The sequence below is a fragment of the Antennarius striatus genome, chromosome 8 (assembly GCF_040054535.1).
Source record: "Antennarius striatus isolate MH-2024 chromosome 8, ASM4005453v1, whole genome shotgun sequence".
Classification (NCBI taxonomy): Eukaryota; Metazoa; Chordata; class Actinopteri; order Lophiiformes; family Antennariidae; genus Antennarius; species Antennarius striatus.
The window spans coordinates 19,919,888-19,937,349 of record NC_090783.1 but is presented as its reverse complement, the minus strand read 5'-3'; the positions used below and the strand labels follow the sequence as shown (position 1 = coordinate 19,937,349).

The following is a 17,462-nucleotide window of genomic DNA, read 5'->3' as shown; positions in this document are numbered from 1 at the left end:
ATGAGTCTCACTGCTGCACTGTGTCACCCGATTAGAAGCTTGGTTCAGCTCAGATTATAGTTTGAGGTCTGTTGTGGTGGAAGATCACATCTGGGGCAAGGAGTGTTATAAAATAACAGTGGGGGGAGAGAAGGCACCCTCGAGTTTAAACAGGCAACCCTGTTAACAAGTCTGCTTAAAATCCAATCATACTCTAAGGGCGGTTTATAGACATTATTTGTGCCACTTATCTAGACTTCATGGTTTTTTTCTTACTTTATTTAGAATATTTATACCGTAGCAATGAATGGCAAAGAAACTTAAAGGCTTTCTATGGATTGGTAAACAAGACAAAAATAAAAATGATTTATGGTCAGACCTCGGGAAATTATTGGCAGGGAAATAATCGAATTTTGTTGAAGGAAGCCTGAGAAAAATAGAAATCCACCCCAATGCCAAGGAGTTTGACTATTTTAAGGTTCAGTTACTCAGTTTGAATATAGCCCATATGAACTCTTTAAGGAGAAATGCAAAGTGTTTCTGCGTTACCTGTTTATGTGTATGCATGTGCATTGTGGAGAAGGGAAATCCCACCAGCCTAAGTCAAATAAAGGTTTGCATGCTGTATATATGTGCATACATGCATGTTTACATAAGCCACACACTGTAGGTACCGCTGAATGCCAGCAATGCTTGTGGCCAAGCAACTCTGTGTAAAGTTGAATGGGTTTCTAGACTTGATGCCAGAGCTGCGTGGGTGTTTTAGAAAAGCTTTGATGACAAATGGAAGCATTGATATTTGATTCTCCAGCCAATCAGAGGGTAACCCCATCATGTGGGTCTGGCCTTACAGAGGAGGTGGATTTCAGTATATATTGACGTGGAATCAGGGTAAGAAGCACGCCATCCAAGGAAAGCTACGAAGGGCAAGAAATCAACAAAGCATCTTGTCTAGAGCAAGACATCACCTAAAAGACACCATGAAGACTCTGACGCTCCTCTTCATCTGTGCTACTCTGTCAGTGTGCTGGTCAACGGGAGGTGAGGACAAACCTTGTGCATCATTGTTGTGATGTTTAATAGTTTTTTGGAATAATGTAAGTACCCACTGTCTGTATAAAAATATCATCTTCTGTGATCCTTAGATTATGAATCGGAGGTCGCCGTGGACTCTACCGATGTCTCCACTGACGACACGGCTGCTGATACATCCTATTCTTCCAGCGCTTCCGATTCCTCCTCTGAGTCCCATTCAGACTCATCCTCTGAATCTGACTCTGCAGCATCTGATTCCAGCGCCGTTTCTGATTCGTCCTCATCCGAATCTTCCTCTGAGTCCACATCTTCTGAGTCCTCTTCTTCTGAGTCCGACTCCCACGCCTCAGACTCAGCCAGTGATGAAGGTATGCAAAAATGTTACTTTCCGCAAGAAAACTTTGCATGACATTGAAATGAAATTTTTGCATTTCTGTTCAGATGTTAAGCAAAAACAGATCTGAGACAGTGATATTTGTCCCAACAGCATCTCATGTGGTTATGAAGAGAGACCTGGCTTCTGCTCTCCTCCGAAGAAGAAGAGCTGTTCAAGGAGACCTCACCCCTGTGCAGCTGGAAAGGTACGCTTGTTTACTCAAACTGAACAAATGAGATGCACACTTGACCAGCTACTGCAATATCAAGAGCCTCCTAAATGGTTGTATCTGCTCTACTATCCAGGCTGAGAGAAGTATGTGAGACGAACATCGCTTGTGACGAGATGGCAGAGACTGCAGGTATCGTGGCTGCGTACAAGGCCTACTACGGACCCGTCCCCTTTTGAAGACCCCTCTTTCATTCACACGGCAACGGTTTTCTGTCACTTTCTGATAGAATGACATTGCCCTAAATCTGAAGGAGCAGACAATGACACACACACACACACACACGAACATACACACACATATACACAGTGTGTTACAATGCTATGGAGATTTTTTTTGTTTTTGTTTTTTGTTTTTGGCACAAATCTTTGCACAAGTGACCAGTTATGGTGCTCCTGTTTGAAAAGACCTCCGCTAGGCTTTCAGAGAGGTACAAGCCTGTGAAGTAGTAACCACTACAATATTAAGTTATTCTTCACATTCATAGCATAATACAATGAATGGTGCTACAAGTGCAAAATGTATTCTTTGTTGATAGAGAACTTTCATATGGTTTTTCCCTCATAAGACAAATAAGTTAAAGTAGTTCTCGCAAGTAGTGGATAGAGTCATTAGGTTGTAGAAGGACTGTAGTTTTCGCATAGTGTATTCATAGTGGCAGTGTACAGTGAGTGTAAAATACATATCAAAACTGCAATAATATGTCATAACTGTGACCACAAATTGCCTCTGGGTTTGAAAATAAATTATTTTTTGATGTTGACTTATTGTTTTGTCGTCATTGACCGCTGACATCAGGAGTAACAATATGCATTCAAAGATTCAATATGGATTTTTATGTCACCAATTGAAATTGAAAGCTGTAAGTAACATATGTATAATTCATTCTTTTAAAGGTGATGCAACGGATATAAATTGGTGTTAAGTAATATTTCTAATTATGTGAAAATCTCCTGCTAGCTTCATTTAAGCTTTTTTTCTAAACAGCAATATATACAGTATAAATTTTCAAGTCTTCAAAGCAACTGGATGAAAAAATATTACATTATAAAAAAAAATATTACACAGGATAAAAAAAAATAAACAACAGTATAATTTAATACATTTTCTACTTTCCTTATGAAGGTAGCTGATGGCTACAATGCAACTACAAAACACATTGAAAATATTTTTCATCACTCAGTGAACACAATGTTTTTCAACTAAATGGTAAGAAAAGTCTTTCAGGACAATAAAAATACTCTCAAAGGAAAGTTGTTGTCAGAATATTCTGGGGGTTCATTAACTTCAAAACAAATTCTGGTTAATTTTTAAAATTATTTTTATTAATATATTTCTTGAGTTAAAATTTCTTTTTCTTTCATAGATTAACATATATTATACAAATACTGTATTATAATTCCCAGCATGCTCAGCCTCACTGCCTTAATCAAACAGTACAGTATTTTTTTTACAATATTTTTCTGTATTACTGGTATTATCTCTACGCGAAAGTTGTTCTCATATTTGCCGCAGGATGGCAGTGTTGTTCAACAGATTAGTCCACAGTCATTTAGACATGAACACGCTTTGTGGTGTTCAGTAAAATCTTTGGGAGAGAGCTCTTGGCATGAGCGGGAAATCTACAGCAAAACTATAGGAATTTGAATTTTATCTCAACTTTCCAAAAAATAGCCAAACAGATGTGCTAAGGTAAATGTTTGGAAGCTGTGTGTGAAATGATGCACAAAATATTTTGATTTGATTTGATTAAGTTTGATTTGATTTCATGTTCTCAGTTGATGCAAAGTGCAATATTGGTAGTGACTGTTTGCAAGTGGGATGGTTGAGGTAAGCATATCTGATTTTAGCTTCTTTTTATCTACAGTGGAATCTTTATTAAAATAAAGGTGTTGTAATTTGGCTGTGATTTTAGAACTCATTATGCTTCAGTGTATTCAAACAATCTTTGTGCAGGAATAAAAATGTTTTCCAAATAATAGAGATGAAAAAAGAATTGTAAATCACCTCAAGCCTTGATTGCTTGAAGCACACAAAATAAAATGGATTTGAATTCAGTATTGAATTCAAAAGAGAACAGACAAAAACATGAAAGACAGATTCATTTGTTCCATTGCTGAAAGTATGAAAATAATATCAGCACAGACAAAAGTGTGCCTTTCCCTTAATCGCCTACTAACTGGTGATGTTGCAACACATATCTGTCACATATGGAGACACCAATCAATGAGGGCACTTGGCAGGAGATTCATTATTAACAGAAGCTGTAGAAAAACTTCCTCTCTTGAAATCCTTTGTAAAGAATGGTTGACGAGCCTTTTTTGTCTGTTTGTTTGTTTGTTTGGTCGGTTGTTTGGTTGGTTGTTTGGTTGGTTGGTTGTATAATCCGCAGTGTCATGCAACTACTCACAAATGGCCTTGGCTCAGTGTCCTTAGTTTGCTTAATTTATTTTCAAAGTATTAAGTTTCTTGGTGATGAATATTCTTTCCGGCAGGTCTAATCAGTTCCTTTTTGCTTGAAGTTTGATTACATTTACATTTTCAAACTATTGTTTGTCGTATTTCAACATATTGGGGGCAGACGTCTACTGATGTTATTTTTTTGCCCCTCGATGCTTACTGCCCTCAACAAAAGCCCGTTTAATGTCAGATAGATTAATACTTAGTACAGTATTGTTATCACACCTGACTGGTGATTATGTAATATTTAACTATAGACTGGGAAGACTGTAAATTATTGAACAGGAAATATGCCAATTGCATGAGATAATTTAGGTCTGAAATAAGATTTCTTATTTTAGATTCTACCTCAGAAACGTGAGCTTGATGAAAAGAAAAGACTTTCTGCATCTTGTTTTCATTCTGAAATATTTGTTTGATGCTATGTTTCTATTTACATAAATCATTCCTTACTGGTATTGGTATTATTGTATGTATTTAGTCTTACACACTGATTTGAAGTTCTCTTCTGAACAACACAAGGATTAAATTTTCTGAAAAATGAACTAAAGAGCTAGACTTTAGAAATTAAACCGCTGTCTGTCATGCCAGCCACCTTCTTTCTGTAAATACCGTAGTAGTTTCAGCAGTTTCAGGCTGTTACCGTTTCCATTGCATGTTTGGCCTCACCTTGTGATGCTGTCTTATAATTAAGTAGTGTATGTAGTAAAACCAGGTAACATGCTATCTCAATGTAAAATACACATGAATTAACACAAAACCTGGGCTGAATAATACGATAAAAGGAAGGGTCCCCAGTGTAATGTGACTGCATACATAAATGTAGTTAGTAGTTAAAAGCACCAGATAACTGTGTGGAAACTGTTTATGAGCTTTGGTCCAGTCATGCAGCCTTTATTGACATATTGATTATTCATCTCGTGTTCTTTGCACATGACTTTGTGACGTGACAGTATGACAGTCACAGCGATTTGGTGAACGGCGATTGACAATTTAAGAAGAGATTTAAGATTCACGTTTGAAATTCATTGTTAAAATTCATGAATAATCGTAGCACCCATCACACAATTCCATGAAAGACAATAAACAGAAATAGAAAACCAACAACAACAATGTTAATAAAACTTAGGATGTCTTGAAATACACATGTATTTCTGACTCTGAACTCTATTACCAGTTTCTCATGTGTCATAATTGTTCATTCTCACCTCTTATCCTCAGAAAAATCTTCAGAAACCACTGATAGGGTAGCAATAAATACCCTCCTATAAGGCTGATAATCAGGTCCGAAGTTTTCGCTAATAAGGGAACATTTGAAATGATAAGTCCTAATAGCCCGGGACCCGATTCCGGATAAGCGGTGGAAGATGGATGGATGGATGGAAGTCCTAATAGTTTATGCCATGTGAGTGAAGAAGAAAGAAAAGTGTTTCAAAAAGATTTTAATTAGTGACACAGAATAAAATTCATCATCAAACAAATTACCATGAAAAGCTAAAAATGTATTTAGGTAGATGCACATTCATCTAAATTAAATCTATATATTCCTTGAATACAATTTTATTTCTGATTTGTAAAATAATTTTTACACCTTAAAACGATGTGATAACAAGCTCAGATTGTCTTCTATACACAGAGGGCTCCATGTAGAAAACAGAAGATGAAATCAGACAAATCAAACATTCTGTCTGCTGATGAGGCTTTTTGTGGATCTGATCACAACGTGTTGTGTTTGTAGGCAAAATTCAAACAGAAATGATTTTGTACACTAAAGAATCTTAAGTTTAACAACTCAGAGTGTAATATAACTAAAGAGCGTTTTCCCACCAAATTCAAACTCTTATATATTCGCATTGTTCTCCTCCTTCAGTAACGGATACTTATAACATTGGACAGCTTTCAACTGTGATGAAACCTTTTTTGCTTGTTAGAGAGTGTATTTATTTTCTTATACATATCACTTACAACACAAAATGTAGTTGTTGAATATTTTTTCAAGATTGCCATCAATATTGTCCTAGTTACTGTACTGTAGAAACAGCATATAAATTGTGATGTAAAATAAAAAATCCCACATATGTTATGTTTGTTTGACTATATATAGTGTTGTCTAGATCCAGATAGTCCAGATCTGCTGGATGACATGATTGTTTGTTGTGGGTGATCTTTTTTTTCTGTTGTACAGTACCAAATTGAGTTAGAAGTGCTCATTTGTTAGTAAATTGGATAATGGCATTTTGTGTTGTACAGAGATTTAGAAATATATCCAGATGATTGAAAATAACCGTCACACTAACCTTAACCTGAACACGTACACCAATGTGCTACAAAATACTCACTAGAAGTGTCCAACCACTGCCGTATTTCACTGTGTTTGAGTAAAGTTTAACGTGAACAACCCTGTCTGCTCTAATTCACTTTTAATGAGTCAAATTTACAACAAAAATATGTTTAAATTACTCTTTTTTTTTAACATACAGTAAGTAATTCGGAAATGTTGTCAGTTCAGGTGCAAAATTATTACAGAACACATTGACAGTTTTTGATTTACTTTCTGGATCATTCAAGTTCAAGCTTGAACTGCTGTCTGTAACCCCAGCATTCAACATCATTTTAAAACAATCCAAGCAGCACATATTTTCTGTTGCAAATTTTTTGTATATAAATACACTACTGACAACTGTGTGACCATTAAAAAAACTGAACTATTTAATTGTTAGCTTTCATGATTTATATGAAAGTTACAGTGTGTTTAGACATGGAGTAATACAGGGTTTTTTTCCCATGGAATACTTTGAAAATAAAAGGTTTTGCCAGTCTTATCATTAAAGTCTGCCGCGAATGTACTCATACAAGGTCAATCATTACACCATGCTCACTGCTGACTAAAAGAATACATATACTATAATATACATAATATTTTTTTTTAATTAAGCATATTATTTGTTCACACTGAATAATTTTCAATCAGTCGGCCCTTCTCAGCCTCACTTGACAGTAAATTACACAATTAGAAATGTGTGATTTACCTCAGATTTTCTCACACTACAATTATTCAAAATCCACACTGTTGATATACACAAAATCTACATAAAATCTACATATTTGCAGTTCAAACGTATTTCACAGTCTTATTGTGAGTGCATTAATACATGATTCCAAAATCGCTTGTGCTTCATATGCTGAAAGTTAGAATTCTTCTTTCCATTTCTTGAAATGATTTCTTGAAAGAATATTCTAAAATTATGAATAAGATTATCATTAAAATTGGAAAGTATCATCTGAATGTATTTTACTTTACATCATAGATATAAAACCTCAAAGCTTGGTTATTTTTAGAATCTCCTGCTCAATCTTAATCTCATTTTCCACCTCCATCTCTGCACTCATTGCAAGGTTATCATACACCTCTGTATGTGATTTCTGGTTGTCTTCCACAGCCTCTTTTTCACTGTGCGCTGTTTGCTCAACAGCAATGTGGCAACATTTGCAGCAGCAACAACATTTGGCTGTAATCACACCAACTACTTTGTCCCAGGGAGCTAGGGAGTGAGCCCAGAGTGGGAGGAAGTCCCAGGATCTCAGTTGTGATGGCAAAACCTCAGGTTTCCATTTCTGCAGCATGTTGATCACTGTGATGATGATCAGCATGAGCACCAGAGGAACACTGACGCCTACCAGTACCTGCCAGCCGGCGAGCGACAGACTGAAGACGAAGAGCGGTAAAACAAAGAAGCAGCAGATGATGTAGACAACAGCAAACCAGCGATAGGAAGCAGTGATGTTGCCCAGGCCTTTGGACAGCCGGATGGGGATGCGGGTGAAGGGAATTGGATACCATAGAATGATGCCAGAGATGTTGAAGAGGAAGTGTACAAGAGCAATCTAAAACAATCAAACACAAAATGTTACTGAAATGCATCCATTATTGTTTAACTTATAATATAAAAGATGGGAATTCTCTCACATAGTATTATTTATTTTCTAAAAGAAAAACGTGTTGGTAGTGATTTACGTAGTTACCTATTTACAGTTTTCAGATAGAGCTTTGGTGATCATCCGTATGTTTACATTTTTTTTGAAAATGCAATTAAAAACTATATGGAAATACAGTACTAAAAACTACTAATTTCTATTCTCCCCATGATTATCCACATTACTAAGTAATTGTCTTTAAACAACCAAGACAAAGTGGAAAGCAGTATCCACATTTTTTCCTGTTATTGTTTGTTATTTTTCTGTGCCTTAAGATAAATTACTGACCTGTAGAGCATTGGCCAGTCTCTCACCAGGACTAGCCATAGCTGCCAGTATGGCAGTAGTTGTTGTGCCAATATTTGCACCTAGAGACAATGGGTATGCTCTTTCAATACTGATGACACCAATACCTATTAAAAAAAAACAGGACATTGTTTAGAATATACGTACATTTAACACTGTCTCCTCGTCTCTTTATCTATCATTAATTCATATGTGTGATTTTGCAAAAAAAACAGAAATATTTCATTTCTGCAAAAAACAAATATTTCTGAAAACAGAATTATTTGTTTTCATTTAAATCAGTAAAATTTAAGTCTTGCTGATTAAAGATGAAGCAAGAAAAAGTCAGCAGAAAAAGTGAAGTTGATCTGTTTCCTATATCAGTAACCAAAACAAAATTAAAACTATTTATTTATGAGATGGATGGATGGATGGATGGATGGATGGATGGATGGATGGATGGATGGATGGATGGATGGATGGATGGATGGATGGATGGATGGATGGATGGATGGATGGATGGATGTTCTCACCAACAAGTGGGGTAATTGCAGATGTGAAAACTGAACTACTCTGGACGATGAAGGTCATTCCAGCGCCAACTAAAATGGCAATGTAACCTGTGAGCCAACCGAAGGGAAATGGGAAGTCTGCAAACACAAACACAAATCATCCATTCTTACCATTACTAATCACAGCTATTATATCCACATTTATTGCCTTTGAAAATACAGTGTTAGTTCTAGTTTAGTGCAGGCTTGGACTGGAGCGCTGCTGCTCACCGGTGTTAATGACTTTTTTGATGACACCCGCCACCTGCCCCTTCAGCATGGAGTTGAGTAATTTGACGATGAGGATTAGGCAGGAGCAAAGCACCAGAAGAGAAAGAGCCAGCAGGATCAGTCCAACGGCCAGATCAGACAGATTCACATTCACAAAGAGATGAGTACCTGCAGCCACATAGAAACAGCTATAATCGTTTCAGTGTGTTGTCTGCATAAAATTACGCTGTTAGTGCTGGGGATTCATTTCAGTTGGTAATTTGAGGACAAATAGCTTTCCAAAACAATGAAAATATTAAATTACATCTTTGCAAGTAAAACAGTTGTTGGTGCTGCTATATGGACCCATAAAAACTTTTTATAAAACATCCATGAAAGGTACATCATTGAAACTAAAAAAAATGCACTTATGATGGGAATATTCAACATTTCTTCAATGTTCAGATTTTGTTGTCGGCAGCCAATCCTGATAATAAAAGAAGATACTTGTCTCACATTTCTTTACATTGTATGTTTCAGAAATGTTCTTCAGGGTAAAGGTGTAGTTGCCATCAAACCAGCAAAAAGATGGAGAAGTGCAGTTCTCTGGACCAGGAACTGTGACATTCATTAAGGTCTGAAACACAAAGACAATAAAGATGTCGATGCTCCTTGAGGTTTATCAATATCTGATAATCATACATATCTGACATGACTTATCTTACTGTATTGGTGAAAGTTTGGCACCACTTCTTGATGAGACTCTTATTTCTGGCTTCTGGGTCTCCAGTAGCAATCCCAGTAATGACAGACTCATCCAACTGATTCAGAAGGAAAGAGACAGAACGATCAGGTGTGTATGTTGATTATGAAGATGATGTTTAATGGTAACTTATATTTATGAACAACAAAATTCAGAGTAATCAAATTCAGCTTCCATTAAATATGTATTCCATTAAAGTATGTGAGGTATCCACACCTTTATTCAGATCTTATTCAAAGTTCATTGGTTCTCTCTTTAACAGATGAACCAGCATTTCAAAGGTTTTATGCTTAGGTGGGAAAAGACGTTCCAAGTGCAGTTCATGTATATCTAAAGAACAATCATCTGAAGACACTGTTGTCCACATTTTTAACAGAGAAGACATGGTTTTCAGAAGAGAGAGAAGTCCAATGTGACAACGTTAGAAAAATCATTTCCAGACAGAGGTGGGGTGTCTGATCTAAAGTAAAAGATGTACTTTCAATGTGTTTAAATGAAATTCACCTGTATGATTGAATCAGTGAGGACATCGGTGATCACATTCAACAGGTCAGGGGCCTCTCCACTTTCAATTTTGAAGGAATCAATGATGAGCTTGGTGACCACATACAAATAACCACTGGCAACCTCTAAGGGCAGCAGCACCAGTACAGAAAGCCAGTTGAAGAAGTCATGAACTGTTGCCCCAGCAAACGCCCTACGAACATTGTGAAAAAAGAAAAATGTGACTTCTAATTTTTATCTCTCTATCACTATCATCCAGGAAAGGGTAATCCTGCACTTGAGTTAGTTTGAGAGTTATAAGTGATATTATTTAAATAAAGTACATAATGTCCCATCTTTCACAGACTCATAAAATCTACTAGAAAAGGTCTGAATCGGCATCATCTCTTTTTCCCTTTTTGTTAACTCCCTTAAAAGATATATTTTTATTTCCCCGATCCATATATCATGTAAAGCATATCCAATTGTGCATAGAGGAACATAAGTGGAGCACTAGTTGTTCATGCCTGGCAATATTATTAAAAAAAGAAAGAAAAAACAAACAAACAGATTTGAAGACACCCAATCGTCATTGTTGGTGGTATCAAAGAATGCATCGACACAATTACATATCATAATGAAACTTGCTTTGATCAGTTTTTAATGGACATACAGTATTAGCATGTCAAAAATGTACATGTTTTATAAAGAGAGCAGTCTCACTGTAAAATGTTTATGATGTAAACTTTAAAAAAAAAATACTTTAAATTTTAATTTGCAACTGCACACACTTCTTTCATTCAGCAGCATTTCTCTACATTATTATCAACAGCACAGTGTTCTTGGGATGTCATTATTGTGCTTTCAGAACAACAGACATCATAGGTCAGAAGGAAGACTGTCTAGTTACCTGCGAAATGTGCTTCGTTCACCGGCCTGCGTCATGGCAACAAGTGTGTTGGTTACAGAAGTGCCAATGTTGGTGCCCATGATGATGGGAACAGCCAGCTGGACTGTTAGCACTGCCAAAGCCCAAAATCTCATTTCAGTATCTGTCCTCTCTCTCCTCCACACCTCCACCATCATCATTCATCATGAATGCATATTCTGTGAATAGATTGCGTGCGTGCATGTGTGTGTGTGTGGATCATGCTCACATCCAGAAGAAACCATACTGACAACTATGGAGGAAGACGTGGACGAGCTCTGGACCAGCAGGGTGACCAGAACACCAATAACCAGACCAGCAAGGGGGTTTGACAAAACTGAATTGTCCTGAAAGATGTCACCAGCTGCTTTACCTAGACAAAATGAGTGTGTGTACAGATGGATAGTACATAAATCCCAATGTGCCATTTTGCATTAGCATGTGAAGACTTCAGCAGTTGTGCATTAATACCAGCAGGGAAAGCAGAGAATACCATAGAAAGGCACTGATGAAAACAGTAAAACTCAGGAGGGCTTCATGCACCTCAAGGTGTTGTATGTGTCACCTGACCAACACTGCCATTATATACTAGGACACTTCTTATTAGTAGAAAATGTGCTTTTAACACTGAGTTCCGTATATTATTCTTACTATTGCAAAGTCCACAGGAAAAAGTATTGTATTGTATAAGTATTTACCTCCAACAAGCTGGAAAGCTGAGCTGAGGATGTCAAGGGAACAGATGAACAAGTAGAGGAAACCCAGCAGCAGGATCAACTTCCCCACTGCAACCAGCACTCTGATCACCTTCCCACTGGTATCCAGAGCTGAGACAGAGGTAAGAAATCAAGCAATGAGCTCAACAATGAATAAGAATTAAAACAAAAAAATCTTTTTACAACCTCGAATAATTTAAGATTCCATTTTCTCATGATATTTTTGGCATTTGACATGCCATGGAATAAATTTTATGAATAAAAAAGTTTTTAAAAAAACAACAATAATGAATGGTTCTGTTCCATTTCAATGGATTAAAAGTTATTTGTAGAAACTGGTTAACCTAAATAAAGCACAGACCTTATTTATCTCACCTGTGATTTTATTACAACAGGTCAAAATGTCTGCCATAAGAAATGACTGTTACACAGTCCAGAGTTGAGTCATTTTTTCAACAAACATTTTTATTACATCCTGCTTCAAAGCAGTGATGTATTGCAATTGTTAATGTTTGTGCGTAACTGTCGTCCGTCCGTCCATCCGTCCGTTGGTTCGTTTGTCCACCAAATATCTTCACAACCGTTGCAGATAGAAAGATGAAATAAAAAGCACATTACCCTGGCGGCAAAGGGGATGAAAATGAGATGATGACCTTGACCTTGAGAAAGCTAAGTCAAGGTCAAATTTCAACTTTTGTACACTCAGGAACCAGATAAGATAGAAAGACGAGGGGGAAGGTTGGTGTAAGACCATAGATCAAAGCTAGTGCTTTGATGTACATATGCACTAGCTTTGATCTATGGTCAGAGCTAGTACGTAGATTTGACCTACCTTGACAGGTTAAAGCTATGCATTAGTCAGGTATTACTTTCAGGGTACCCTGACCCATCCTGAAAGTCGGTCAGGTCAGGTCAGGGGAAGTTGAGGGATGTTGCAATCTCGACTGCCTTGGTTCTAGTTGCAATTGTATTTTTTCAGTAGAATTCGATCTTCATTTTGTCATGTTTGCACAAGTCTGACATGACACCAACACAAAAGAACCTTTATGAATATTTCCTCATTTTACATCCCGCATCAAAGCGGTGATGTACTGTGATTGTCAACTTTCATGTGTTCGTCCGTCCATTCGCTCGTTTATCCACCAAATGTGCTTTTTCTATCTGTACAAACAAAAGTTAAATATTTGACCTGGACCTAGTTTTCTCAAGGTCAAGGTCATCATCTAATTTTCATCCCCTTTGCCGCCTGAGTAATGTGCTTTTTCTTTCATCTCTCTAACTGCAACGGTTGTGACAGACAGATAGATGGACGGACGGACGTACAGACGAACACACAAACATTGACAATTACAATACATCACCGTTTTGCGAGATGTAATTATCATAACTGAAATTAATGAGAATGATTATTAAGATTAGATTAAATTCAGCCTTGTTGCCCTCAGATTACAGCGGGTTTATCTAGTAAAATTGAGTTGAACACTCCCTAAATGCACTTTTACCATGCACTTTAGACCATGTGTTATCGATAGTTTAAATAGGGGCCTTAATGATAATAGCCATGAACATTCATTAACATTTATTTATATTCAGAACAAGCCATAAATGTAAGTGATATGTTAGAATGATGTAAACCTCTTCAATAAATGTCTTTCCTAATGTCACATTTACATGTATTCTGTTGTTCTAAATCTTGCCATAAAATGCAGCAGCAATCATAACAGAAAGTTACTGTCTGCTTTCTGCAGTGGCTACTTGAAGTTATTGTTTAACTTTGACATTCTTTCAACTTTCTATTGGCACAGGCTTCAGTGTCTGTCTGGCTACTGTGTGGATCAAGTTCATTATAATTTATAACCTGCCAGCAGTATAAAAGAGATTACCAACACAAACTTGATTTACTGTGTTATTAATTATGCAGTGATATCTTGGAAGTTAAACAAAATTTAATGGATTTCCCCACATTTTGAAGGATTGATGTTCTAAATCAAAACTTAGACATACCCTTAAAGATCAAGAACAAATTTTGTATTACAATTACCAATTATAATTTGAAAGAAAATAATTTTTTGAGACTCATCTCTGCAATATAAATCACTTAAATGTGATGCAGCCAATTTGTCTCATATAAATATAAATATATATACATACACACATACACACAAACTGACAGTGAAACTGACAGTGTGTATAGTTATAGAGTACAAACATGTACCATGTACGTGGATTTACTCTATTTGAAGTGGGATGTAATAATGTTAACTGGGGGTATTGGATGTTTTTACCTGACCACGGGACCCCTGTATCCTTTAACTCTGGCAGGTCCCATGGATCTGATTCTTCCTGTTCCTCCTCAATCAAAGCCAGTGTAGAGTGTGTAGGGCTTGCTTTGACATCTAATGAAGACAAAACATTTTAATACATTAACCGTCCTCTTGGAACACTGTCATATAAATTCTTCAGCAGCCCTCTGCTTATTTTGATACAGTACAAGAACTACCTTTACTTTTCATGTCATATTTGTCATTGGGGTCTTCCTTGCTTTTGTTCTGAGTAGCCTTTGGCTGAAAGAAAGAAAAGCAATTTATATATATATATATATATATATATATATATATATATATATATATATATATATATATATATATATATATATATACATATACATACACACACATATATATATATTACACATTAGTAACATTCCAAAATAATAAATCTTGATTTGTGGAAATCTTTTGTTTTTTAAGGTTCCTTTGCTCAGTATTTAAAACTTTCAGATGATTCTTACAAGGAACTGTAATTAAAAAAAGATTTTCCAATGGGGTGTGAAAAATTATTAAAAATACACTTCAGTTAAATCCAACATAACATCCTGAAAGCAGACACATAACATCCTGAAAACATGAAGGTGCCCCCCACCTTGCATCTTAAAGATGGTGGGCATCATAGTATGTTATAAGATTACCATATACTGAAATCCTCAGGCAGTTGAATCAAATTGCAGAAACTGCTGGCAAATTCCACATATGTGGAAACAAGGGATCCTTTGGCTATCAGGATGTTAGGTTCAGAAGAATCACACATACAGCAGATACACAAATACAAAGTCACACTACCTCGAATTTGCCAGGGTATTGATCTTATTGTCACATGGTCTAATTGCTGTAAAATTCCATTCAGACAACAGGATGACACAGAAGTAGACAATGAACATTTGAAGGCATTCATCAAGCATTGAGAAAAGCCTATTCATAGAATAGAATGATTCTAAATCAATGATAATAACTTGTTTGTACCTTCCACTGGTATTTTTCCATCCAAGTTTAGAGAAAAACTTGAGTGGGAAAAACAACTTCATACTTGTATGAATGTAATATAAAAAAATAAAGGCAATCATATTACAAATCTTACCAATATGTTATCACCACGAGGCACAAACCATAATCCATGTCATTTGGATGTATGTTTGTTTATGATTTGGTACAAATAATCTTAACAGAAGTAATAGTAACTCATATCATTTCATGTATCATAGCATAGATATTTCTCTAAGCTAATTTTGCTAAAGAATTTTGTGGTAATATCTATAACATGGTATGTGGATATATAAAAACCAGTCTTCGTTGACCGTCCTCACCTGGGGCAAGCGTAGTGAGTCCATCCTCTGTGTGAGCTGAGATCACTTGTACTTCAGGTTTAGAAAAGTTGCCTTTGAGGAGGACAGGGGAGTGTGTGATGTCCCGTGCTCACATCCCCAGAAGCACACCAGTCTCAGAGATAAGATGAACACACCTTGCAATCCGTGATTGTTCTTACCTGACACTGTAAACTCTCTGGAAGTAGTATCACATTTTCACATGGTTCCTGATAAGTGTGTGGCCTTTCTACCGTCACCTGCACAACACCTGCTGTTATGACTCTGTATACCTTACAAAAGATTTAACTGCTCTACCGCCTAACATTTATTATTAGTTCTATATTAGGTTGTCCAATTTGTTAGTCTATCAAATCTTCACACACCCCTCAAAATGATGGTAGCTCCAACTGATGGACGCTGAGATCAACTCACACCAAATGCCTGCCTGGCTAATGTTTTTTTCCCCACGGATAGATTACATGGGGGATGGGAGTTGCTAGATCTGCAGGGTGTCATACAGAGAGTACACTGCATATGTGACCATGTACTATTTTGGACACACAATGACATAATTCTGGAACAAACTATTGATTCTGTTACTACTGTGATCCATTGCTCGATATTGTAAAATATCAATGACATAAGTTCAGACCTATGAAACTATTAATGATGCCTGAGACGACTTATGGGATGATAAAAGGTCAGCCAAATCGATGCACTGAGAGTTTCTGTAGAATTTATAATCCAACAATGCTATGAGGGGACAGGATAGGTATTCAAGAACTTTTTCATAACTTTTGTCTCTTTCTGTTCCACACACAAGGAGTCGCCATCACAGCAAATTTAGACTGTATGCAAAAGTGTGCTTTGCTAAACTTTGTTTTTTTTCCTATTGAAAATATACACAGTTCATTAGATGATCATATTTCTGTTTTAAATCCTGCCTTTATGTTTTGGGCAAAAACAAAATGATCTGTTGTTGTATTTGCAATTCATAAATCACATATATTTATATAACAGCACTACCAAGTGCATTGTCCAAATGACTCTCTGCCAAAGTAGAACAAAAACTGAATGTTAGTAGTTTTTGGATGGATAACAACTGTCATTTTAGCTAGATGTATATACAAGCCTGGCAACTGATTGTAAATTGTTGTCTTGCGTTATTTGTTTTTGTTTTCTCTGTTTTTATCCTTATTTTATTTATTATAGGTAATTACATATTGAGAGGAAATTATATTTTAAACATGCAAAGGAGTCAGGGTAACAGCTCAATTTGTTTGTATGATAAACCAGAGTGTTCGCTCTGGTGTGACCCTAGAATAAAATTAAAAGTAACTTTACGCTTTTTTATAGACCAACCACACACTTGAGTACATGAGGTTTCACTCTTCATCAGAGACATTCTTACTGGTGCAACAGCATCACCTGGGCATTAGACAATGCTATTACAACACTGTGTTATTGTGGGGTTTTGTACTGATATGTTTACATTAAAACAGACAACCCTGCTTATCGACTGAATTTTCTTTACAAGGAGAAAACGTGTGTGTGTGTGTGTGTGTGTGTGTGTGTGTGTGTGTGTGTGTGTGTGTGTGTGTGTGTGTGTGCGCGTGTGCGTGTGCGTGCGTGCGTGCGTGCGTGTGATGGATGGATGGATGGATGGATGGATCAGAATTAGAATCAAAAATACTTGGATCCATGTAGGTAGATGACAGCATCATTAAGTAGAAGTTGAAAATATGAGCACAAATTTCAAAGTGTTACGAAGAAAAAAAATGCATAAATAATAAAACAGGGTTTAAAACAAAACAGTACATAATAATGAATAC

General features: G+C 36.4%; 2 protein-coding genes across 2 annotated transcripts; one reads left to right on the top strand and one right to left on the bottom strand.

Moving 5' to 3' along the window:
• The first annotated feature begins 881 nt into the window (after positions 1-881).
• bglapl (bone gamma-carboxyglutamate (gla) protein, like) lies at positions 882-2,382 on the top strand. Its single transcript, XM_068322124.1, has 4 exons — positions 882-1,020; positions 1,125-1,382; positions 1,502-1,595; positions 1,696-2,382. Exons 1-4 carry the CDS (start codon positions 960-962, stop codon positions 1,796-1,798), a joined length of 516 nt encoding a protein of 171 aa, XP_068178225.1. The 5' UTR covers positions 882-959; the 3' UTR covers positions 1,799-2,382.
• A 3,219-nt stretch (positions 2,383-5,601) lies between these two features.
• On the bottom strand, positions 5,602-15,825 carry slc34a2a (solute carrier family 34 member 2a). The gene is made up of 14 exons (XM_068321657.1): positions 15,786-15,825; positions 15,631-15,702; positions 14,491-14,554; positions 14,276-14,386; positions 11,973-12,101; positions 11,504-11,647; positions 11,257-11,368; positions 10,368-10,560; positions 9,826-9,921; positions 9,617-9,737; positions 9,122-9,289; positions 8,873-8,989; positions 8,343-8,467; positions 5,602-7,964 (listed from the first exon to the last, which is right to left on the bottom strand). The coding sequence occupies exons 2-14, from the start codon at positions 15,652-15,654 to the stop codon at positions 7,398-7,400; spliced, it is 1,971 nt and encodes a 656-aa protein (XP_068177758.1). The 5' UTR covers positions 15,655-15,702; positions 15,786-15,825; the 3' UTR covers positions 5,602-7,397.
• Between the last annotated feature and the right edge of the window lie 1,637 nt (positions 15,826-17,462).